Here is a 9,972-nt window from a genome sequence, read left to right as displayed (position 1 = left end):
GTCCCTTAAATGATCTAAATACACCCATAAATTAGACGCTGATCCACAATGGGTATGTCACAAAAGGCACATTTATTTTAAAGCGTCCCGGTGGTAAAGCGAACGATTTCTTACCTGGCGGCTAGTTCTCTTGAACGAGTATATAAAAGAGCTGTTAACAAGTAAAAAAAGCGCGTGTGGCGTTAATCCTTAAAGAAATGAGCTCTCGTTGGTGCAGGCTGCTGTAAAATAGGCTTCTGTTTTGGGGGGGAGAGGGGTAATAGCCTACCACTTTCGAAAACGGTTCGGTGGAACAGAAATGGCCCCCGTTTAGCAGCCGTTAGGGTAATACAGCTGTTAAGCCACTTTGATAGCTGCTTAACTTGATGTCCATTTTGTTCGTCCACAGCCTAGGTAGCCAATCAGAGACGGGCTGGCTGTTGTCACTACGGCGTCGGCTGAAAAGTTATCGCCCCTCGGTCAATCGGTCAAACCTGAGCCAATCAAACCGCACGAAGGCAGGGTCACGTGGTGGCTCCGGGAAGAAGTTTGACACTTTTAACAAGCGCTGGGAGGGTAACTGTAGGAAGATGGATGAGGCAACAAGCACCACCCATCAATTTAGGTCCCGCTTGATAGTATCACTATCGGGGTACGCGCCTAGCTTTATTATAGAGTGAAAACTACCTACAGCGGGCAGTTGATGGTAGTATTGTGTATACGTGTACAACTGGTTAGGCCTACCAGAGTTTAGTATGTGACAGCTAGCGCCTGTGTAAGCTATACCAACCTGTAACCGACGAACCTGTACAGTTACTGGATCCGTCTACCCTTGTTAAGCGAGAGAAGCTCGGGCAAATGTTAGGGCCTGAGAGCAGAGCCACCCTCCCCGACACTGATCTCTTCAGTCCGTGGTTCAAGAAGGGGATGCATAGGCCGGGACTGTCGTCCTTCTCCATCGAGTCACTGATGGCTCCCCAACCCAGGTTCGCACCCCTCCTCTACAACGGGTACATGTTCTTACCACCACAGCAACACGGGATGTTGACAAACCCAGCCTTAAGTGAACTTCATACCTTAGGATTACCACCCTTACTGGCTCAGGCACAACTGGCTTCCGGGGCTCACGGACTGTCCACGAACACTGTCAGTTCGGCTTCTTTACAGTCCGGACTTGGGGTGCCAGGGTTTGGCCACTGTGCCCCACACCTTCCCGTCCCCCCTCACGCACATCATCACGCTGGCTCGCATCACCCTAGCCTGGGAGCCGGACTCTTAGTTAGGGGCAGCCCAGGACGGCCCCACCCAGGGGCACACCTTCATTCCCACTCACCCACTTCTCACTTCCATTCACCGCACACGGGCAAAGATAGAGACTCGCTCGCCCGTCCCTCATCCAGGGACGGCAGTCATGGCGGCCGGTCTCCCCTAGAGGGGTCCACCTTACCGGGCGGCTTCAGTCAGCAACGTGGCCATCGCTCATCAAGTCAGCTATCGCCGACAAAATCAGGTAAATATACCGATTAGGATCTCGGTTACCTATGACACGATATTGTCAAAGCTATCAGTGAATGATGGCAGAGTCAGTGCCATTTAAGTGTCACTAAACATGACCAAAAGCTCATTTGTCAAAGTAGAGAGATAAATAACTTTTTGCCCGGTATAATTTGTAAGAGATACCTATCGTCTTACACAGTCCGCGTTCAGGTGGCGTTTATGGAGAAAATACACAGCCCTTTTTTATTTTTTGAAAATTATAGTCGCAGTGAATTTTGGCGACTTAAATATCGCTGAAAATTTGCATATATGGAATCACGAGCTTGACAGGTGGGTCTCATTTTTTTTCATGCAATCATGAGCGTCATTTTTAACCCATACCACCTAAGCCGTTAACATCTTATAGAGCCTACAAGTCTATATATAAGAAGGCTATTAAAGTTTGAATGCACTATACTAAAACTGTCAGTGGCATGAATTGGGATGAAAGGCACTTACCGTAAAATAAGACACCTCGCCAAAGATGTACAAACATTATCTTACGGGTGACTTTGACACTGGTTCAGGTTAAATGCTGAGTAAACCTCAATTTATGTAGTAAGGAAGAGGTGTTTAGGTTCTCAGCATATTTATTCTATTTCAGAGAGGAAAGACAATTTCTGTAAAATGTAAAACTATACCTAAATTATTCTAAAGTGAATAGGGTTTTCAAAAATTTCAAAAGTAATTTTGCCCATTGTTTCCAGGTAAATATAATATTATGATGGCATTGTGGTACGTTCAGTATTGCACAGAAATGAGTTATACAAAAGTTATATAGCCATAAATATTTTAGTTTTTGTTTTGGTGTTACAGTATACGCTGATTTCTATTTAATACATGCGATAAATATTATCATTTCTACTTCCAGACAAGTCTCATCTAATTTTGATATTTAATTGCCTATTTACCACGGTACTGATGACAGTTATCTGTTTTGCATGGTTTGTAAGGGCACATTAGCGCAGTACGAATGTGTTAGAGTTAAACGACTGTTCCCCCAAATCAACCGCTCGACTGACACCGCTTGATCAGTTGAACTTTGTATATTTTCCTTAGCTGACATACGGAGTTTTAATGACTTGCAAAAACCCCAGACTGAGCCGAGCAGTCTGCATCTGCCGCGAAGTCGTCCATCCTGCGTGTGGCCTGTATGGAGAATACTTCTGAAAACAGAAAGCCGTTTAGCTTAACGTTTTTCTAGTTAGCAAATTAGCGGTATTGCATTTCCAAGCGCTAATTACTTTATCGCCGTCATCATTGGCCTAAACATTTCGGATCTAAAATCAATTAAAGTCAACGTGTGCACAACTGTGGGGAAACTTCCCTATCATGTGTTAAGATATACTAATTAACTCTGAAATACACGCTCAGATCTTTGACCTTATTGTTACCTCGATATCGCCAAAGGACGCAAGTGTATTCTTCCACGGACCAATTTTTTGACACTTCCAATTTGGAAATTCCAGAGAATTAACAAGCCATAAGAAGGCGCATTCTTCCTTTTGCTCAGAACTCACCCCTGACTGGAATCTCAGTGGAGTTACACGCCAGTCCTCGGGCTTATTTTGATTTCGAATTTCAAAGTGTTAGTCTTTGAGGTAATACTATAACAGCACCGGCGGGCGGGGAACAGAGAAGGCTGAAGATAAGTGGCCGTTGACAGCACAAACGCAATACAGGGCAGCGTGTTAATGCGATAGGGTGGCGGACAGGCATTAACACACTGTCACATTAGGCCTGCTGACTGGAAAAAGAAGAGTCAAGGGAATACAATCTGTATTAGTCATTGAACACAGGAAAACCATGTAACTGACATTTAACCAACTGTACTATGACTTCCTCTGTTAAAGGTTTGACTGGCTATAACGTATGAGCGTTTCTCTACCAGAAAAAAGCCATAAATCTAAGATTAAGAATGAAATAAAAAAAAGACTTAAAAACAATTTATCCTCAAAATCTCTTTCATCTCTGTCGGTGAATATAGCTATTTGTTCGCGGCAAAATATTTTTTAACCCTTGTTAGTATGGTTTCATCGTAAAAAGCTTTGAATAGTAGTACAGATGGTTTAATAATTGTTGTGGCAACAAATATTTGTTCTACATCTATATGGAAGAGATGATATTTTTCTTAATACTTACAGCCCTTAGGCTTTAAGTATGGCCCAACTTGTACATCGCTAAGTTAAACTGTTTCAACAAAGGTAAATGCATGACCTGTAAAATTATGTTTCATTAAAACTAACAGCTAGATTGCTTTGAGTTTACGACAAAAATGAATTTACTTTGATTTTCATTTTCCCATCCCAATAAAAAAAATGCTGTTTAATGTTGCGTCTCTTCCTTAAATGAGTAGTACTTATTTTATTGTTATTTATTTTTAAATTATTTGCATTTCAAAAAATACATGCCATGTTAAGCCTGTTCCTGTGTCCTCATACTTGTAGGCTAAATGGCCACAGTTACACTCTAACACGTTAAAATGACTTCTTGTTGTGATTAGGCCTCTCGTCTCCGTGTGAACGGTATTTAGGCATGCGTCTAGGTTTTTTCGATAATCGTTGTTCACTCTATCTGTCGTCTCTGCCATCATATGCTGATGCCATTGTAAATGATACCGGGGACAGGCTGCTAACGCTATTAACTCTCCCCGCGGCTCGCATTTCTCCCACCGCTTGTCGTCAGCGCTGTGAAAACCAAGCTGTATGAAGGTCAATCACTGTTAGGCGCGAACATCTGCACACGCGCTCAATTTCTTCTTACATACACGTCCTAAGCTAATTGAATTCAACCCCGAAAACATTAGCGACTTTTTGTGTGCTCAGATAATTTATACCGTAGCCACGGGTTCGAGTACATGGTCAGTGTTGGGGGTCAGTCCAAAACATTAGCAATTAATGCGATTCTGTAGAAAGATAAAACGAATGAAGGCAAATAGTTTTTTGATGGTGGTCTGAGGTCGGGAAAAAATCCTACTTAGAGGTCTTAGGGCTAGAGGTGGCAGACGTAACCGTTTTGGGGAGAGAGACGGACTTAGTTGTTTCCTTGTGTCTAACGATCAGGCTCTCTGATTTTATTGCCTCTCCAACTCTCGGACAAGAAAAGATAGGCAATCCATCAATGACAAGGGAGGCACTGATTACCCTACGCACCCAGAGGGTCGAAAAACTTAGTCCTATTCTCGCTGTTCCTTTTTTTAACCCTGTCCCCTATTCTGTTCTTTTAATGTGCCCGGTGTCTATTAATCGCTGCTAACTCGGCAGAGTGTGTCCCATGGTGTATGGCCACAGCCCTCGTATGTACTGCCGGCTGAAGTGTTCCCCTCAATGGCGAGCACAGAATCGAGCTGTTGTCAAACGCGATGACACGCAGTTATTTAAGGCTGTAAATGACTGTTAAAGTTGAATAAAAATCTACTATAAAATGAAATATTACGGATTAACCATATCAAACGTCGTCCCGTTAAGGGAATATAAGATCACTGCCATGCGTATGGCATATTCAAGTTCAGTTCTTGTCTTTTGTTCAACAATGTCTTACAACGTTTTGTAACAACCTTGGTGGCATGACTTACCTCACTGTGACAGCACAATGGGTACAAATTAGAAACTTTAGGTGATATTAGCCCTTATACTTCCACCCTTTCAAATGCCATATTGTATAAAATTTAAATATGAAAGTGAAAAATATTTGCCACCGTCCGTGAGGCGTATTTGGCAGTGATTTCTCTTCATTCAAAGTTTGAAATCCCGTGCTTAGGTTTTAGTATTGGATGTTGAAATTTTGACACTCTTGTCATAAATCCTCACGATATGCAAGTCTGAAATTTTGCCGACGTGGCGCTAAGGTGTGATCTCTTATTCCAGCTTAAGGTTAAACTTGTGAGATGATCAAAATTTTAAATTCTGGGTCCATATATGAACTCTAAAACATTTTGACTGAGACAGCTGTTCATTAATTTTTTTATTCACCAGGGCCAAAATCTAGTTAAGGGTTCTTAGAATTAAACCTGATGAATTTTGGAAGAACTTTGAACAAGGCAGCTTTCTAACTGACAGAAAGCGCGTCTTTAACCAAACAGCCTGAATGTAATATATCTATTAGGTTTATTTGAAAATGTATAACGCTGGTTTATTTATTTATTTATGTATATGGGATTTATCTGTTCACTTATTTTCGTGTATTTTTATTTGTCTTTCCCAAGGAAACTACAGCAATGATGACATAGACAGTACTTCTGGGGTTGAGAAGGAAACGGCGGACAGTTCCTCGGATAAATTCACATCTCATAATCCTTTGTGCAATAACAGTGGTGAACCCCACAATGTCGAGTCACGTCACAGAGCTTCCAAAGGGGGTAATGTCCAGTCGTCACATGACACGGGCGCGGACAGCGATGAAAGAATGCGAGAAAGTTCTCCTGAACCGCTGGAAATTTGTGTCGATAATACAACAGACTATTCGGACAGAGAATCTGCTAACAACAACAACATGGACGATGAATGTGATGACGGTGACCAGAGTTCGGAGTTTGGTCTCACTTCCGGTTCCGGCTGTTCAATATCTACCTCTCCAGCAGGAAAAACCAGACGACGAAGGACAGCCTTCACGAGCGAACAACTTCTGGAACTGGAGAAAGAGTTCCACAGTAAGAAATATTTATCTCTCACGGAAAGATCTCAGATCGCGCAAAGTTTAAAACTGAGCGAAGTTCAGGTGAAGATATGGTTTCAAAACAGGCGAGCCAAATGGAAGCGTGTGAAGGCAGGAATTGTTCATGGACGTCATTTAGGGGAGCAGACAAATAACAAACCTAAGATTGTTGTCCCTATTCCAGTTCACGTGAACAGAATGGCGATACGAAGTCAACATCAGCAGTTAGAAAAGACTGTCCGGCCCATGGGCAACCAGACTCTTTGAGAAACCATTGTTTGTGTGCTGTACAGTTTATATACATGACTGAACATATGTAGCCAAAATTCGTTTTATTTAAGAATGTGAAAACGGAACAGCATGCCCTCTCCGAAAGCTTCATGTGAAACTGGTGATATTTTCATGTTTGATTGAAGAAGATTTTTTTTACTGCACATTGACAAGGAAGGAGTCTCTATGATTTACGTTTATTATTTAACCCTTGTTCTGGAAAGGCTATCAGACATCTCACGTGCTTTATTAATCAAAACAAGTCCAACACATTGTTATTTTTAACGCATAGCGTTGTTTCAGTTTTTGTGCTCATGAAAAGATCAGTTTTGTTGTTTGTTATGAAAAGGTCTCTGAATATTTACATAAATGATTGTATGCGTGAAAATGATGAATTTTCTCATGAAAAAAATCCCCAAAATGTGGATAGAACAAATTCTAAAATATTTGAAATTTTAAAAAATTCTTTTGTGCATAAAACGGGTACATATTTTCCTATATTTTACCCACGTCACGTCTCCAATATCACTTGTCTCGAAGGCATATCGTGGTCTCATATATTGATTACATACGAACAGCTTTAATCTCTGGCCAAGTTAGTGTGACCCCTGACACCTAATGACACCTCCTCAAGTTAATTATTTCACTTTGATTAATTATTCAATGTGCCCATCAAATTTCATCTATACATTTCCATACGTCCGCCATTTTGATTTTTCTCATTACCAACAAGGTATATGTACAGTGTTTCGTCTCATTTTGTACAGAATTTTAAATTATGTCTATCAAAGCGTATCATTTTTAAGTTCTTTTTGACATTTATTATATATTATGTTTTATAACAGATGGGTATCAGGAAAGAGCTGTTAAATAATATTAAACTACATCGAATTCAATTTCCTAAAGTGTTAAATGCCTTTTTATTTTTTCACTCAACACTCTAGATTTTGGCCATACAAAACGTTAAACCACAATGCTGGCCGCAGTCGTATAAGTGAAATATTCTTGAATACGGCGTAAAACACAAATGAAATAATAAAATAAATACAAAATGTTTACAACCTCTGTAAATTTTATTTAGATGTATCTAAATCTGCAGTACTCCGGGATCTCTTTTTCAATCAGAAAAAGACAAGCTATTAACGTCATTTACTTGTGTTCAACAGAACACTGCAGGAGTGATTAATCGGAAGACAGTTATTCACAATATTGAAGACTTTCAGTTTACGAGCAAGTTAAAATGCATGTCTTATACAATGTTAGATGTCTACTATATGGAAAAAATATCAAGCACTCAGATTTACTAAATTTTCCATTCAAATTTTGATCGCTGTAGATGAAGGCAAGGATCAAATATTCGAGACAGTTCTTAGGGTATAGCTGTATTCTTTGTAACAAGTACCCAAGAGAACTGTGCATGGCGTTTTTACAATGAAAGGAATCTGTAGGCTCGAATATCACACTACTTATGCTGTATAAAGTATTCTATTAAATTAACCGAATGGTATGTTTTCTGAGTGATGGAGGGAATAAATTATGTTACAAACTATTGTGTTGTATATGAAGGAAATTTCCCGTTATTCCAAAAGAATGATTCTGTAGACGTAACCGGATATTGTGTAGGTCCATAACATACTCTTATTTAGTAGTAACATAATCAATTCGAAGACCACTCAGAAAACGTAGTATTACATTAAAATTAACAGATTAGTGTTTAAAGTGAAAACTGTCAAGGTATAAACTGGAATAAAGCAAAACCAAATCGTCTAAGTCCAGAATCACTTCATCTTCGCATTCGAGATGGACACGGCAAAATTTGATTTACTGCCGGCGTTAATCATTGGCCATTGGTCCTAAGCCGGTATTTGTTCGCCAATATTTGCACCAATCAAATCTCTGGTATCCGACTATAATCAGCTACTAGGAAACGGCGGATCAGTTATAATCATGTTGCCATAGCCTCTTTATCTGGGAATCCAGACGCTCTCTGTACTCTGTCTATTTTGACGGAACACATGACCCGCTGTACTGGACTCATTTTCTGCGGATTTACCACCGCTGTTGTTCGGCTAGTCTCAGCAGATGTCGAACTGAGAAAACGAAGACAAGTGACACACAAGCCCAGATTGTCAGGCCCCAATGAGATGCAAACTGCTGAACAAGATTAAAGCCGCTCTCCTCCTGAATTTGCATGTGTATAATAGAACTGCTTCAGAACACGAATGAGGAGGATACAAACGCTTAAGTAAACTCGCGCACCTTGGGTCCCAGTTAATTAAATTATAATTAATTGCTAAGCCTATTCGTTCTGACAGCGAAAAATTGAAGTTTAGCTGGACATTTTTTTCTGTAAGTTCTTTTACAAATTAACCATCGACTTATAGCGATATTTATATGGATGTAATGCAACGCCGCCATATTTTGTTTAAAGAAAAATATTTTATAGTTTAAACATGCTGCAAATCATATAGCTGTAAGTGGGGGTTAAAAGTTCGTATATTTGTTATGTTCGAATTACACAATTATTCAAGTTAGCCAATTGCATGGTAGCGCAAAGCCCAAATTATTTAAATGGTAAAAGATCAAGCAGTTAGCCCCAAACAGACATTGACATAAATAAGACATTCTTTAAAATTATTTAGTATATTTATTCTATAATATATACTATGTGCTTTTATGCCGAAAATGTAATACAGCAAACATAATTAAAATATTTATTAAATGTGAGTAAAACTTAAAGTAGTCATGTACCATGGAATAATAGTATCTGCATAAACTTGATAGAACGATATGTGTGCATAATGACGTACGGAGACAACTATTTCGAAAATTTGGGTGTTTAAATAGCTTTCAGCTTGTGTTGACTTGGTGCATGCAAGGGGGACAAGTGTGGAAGTTTACCAACACAGTTGTGTCAGTCTATAACGCTGACAATTCCATTAAATATGATTCAACGCATTTAGATTGCACAAGATATAATGCTGAAAAGCTACGAATGTCTGTATGGTGAATGCGAGTTGCGAGCGTGATGTTGTAGTGGTATATCGATAGGTAAGTTGATGTATCAGTGTATACATCTTCACAACCCGTGGCGGCGGGGCCAGCCCTATACTCAGGTGTGGTTGATCAGAGGGCTGTTAATGTCTATTAGATGGGTGATGCGAGACGCTTTGTTTGGACCCAGGACGTGACGAGATGTAAGGGGTGAGTTTACAGAGCGTCTCTGTATTGTGACGGGCGGACAAAAATGTTGGTCTAGGTGTGTTACAGGGCCAAACACCATGGAAACCATGGCCAGCCCTGTCTACTGTTCGACTCGATTACCCGCACATGACTTGGAAAAAACATCAAGCTTCTAAGCTTATAGTGTACTCGGCCGATTAGAATCACCTCACCCCTATACCGCGCCCCCTGCCTGGAATCTGCCATCTCAGGATCTCTTATCTAGACCAGTTGGGGTAACGGATCCCTCAGTCGAAAATCTCAACTCTTATGGTACTGTTGCCTTAAGACGACAGACTATTTTCTCGCGCA

General features: G+C 40.3%; 1 protein-coding gene across 1 annotated transcript; it reads left to right on the top strand.

Annotated features, from left to right (window-relative positions):
* Positions 1 to 640: 640 nt before the first annotated feature.
* LOC135481831 (homeobox protein GBX-2-like) lies at positions 641 to 7,321 on the top strand. Its single transcript, XM_064761556.1, has 2 exons — positions 641 to 1,489; positions 5,720 to 7,321. The coding sequence occupies exons 1-2, from the start codon at positions 838 to 840 to the stop codon at positions 6,433 to 6,435; spliced, it is 1,368 nt and encodes a 455-aa protein (XP_064617626.1). The 5' UTR covers positions 641 to 837; the 3' UTR covers positions 6,436 to 7,321.
* The last annotated feature ends 2,651 nt before the right edge of the window (positions 7,322 to 9,972 follow it).

Source organism: Liolophura sinensis, chromosome 1 (assembly GCF_032854445.1).
Source record: "Liolophura sinensis isolate JHLJ2023 chromosome 1, CUHK_Ljap_v2, whole genome shotgun sequence".
Classification (NCBI taxonomy): Eukaryota; Metazoa; Mollusca; class Polyplacophora; order Chitonida; family Chitonidae; genus Liolophura; species Liolophura sinensis.
Note: the sequence above shows the minus strand (reverse complement) of the source record. Positions and strands in the feature narration are given on the sequence as shown.

Bases quoted from the DNA above. Each gene is read 5' to 3' on its own strand.
- LOC135481831 (XM_064761556.1), top strand. From the start codon at position 838: ATGTTAGGGCCTGAGAGCAGAGCCACCCTCCCCGACACTGATCTCTTC. The intron at 1,490-5,719 runs GTAAATATACCG...GTCTTTCCCAAG, and splicing joins GCTATCGCCGACAAAATCAG to GAAACTACAGCAATGATGAC.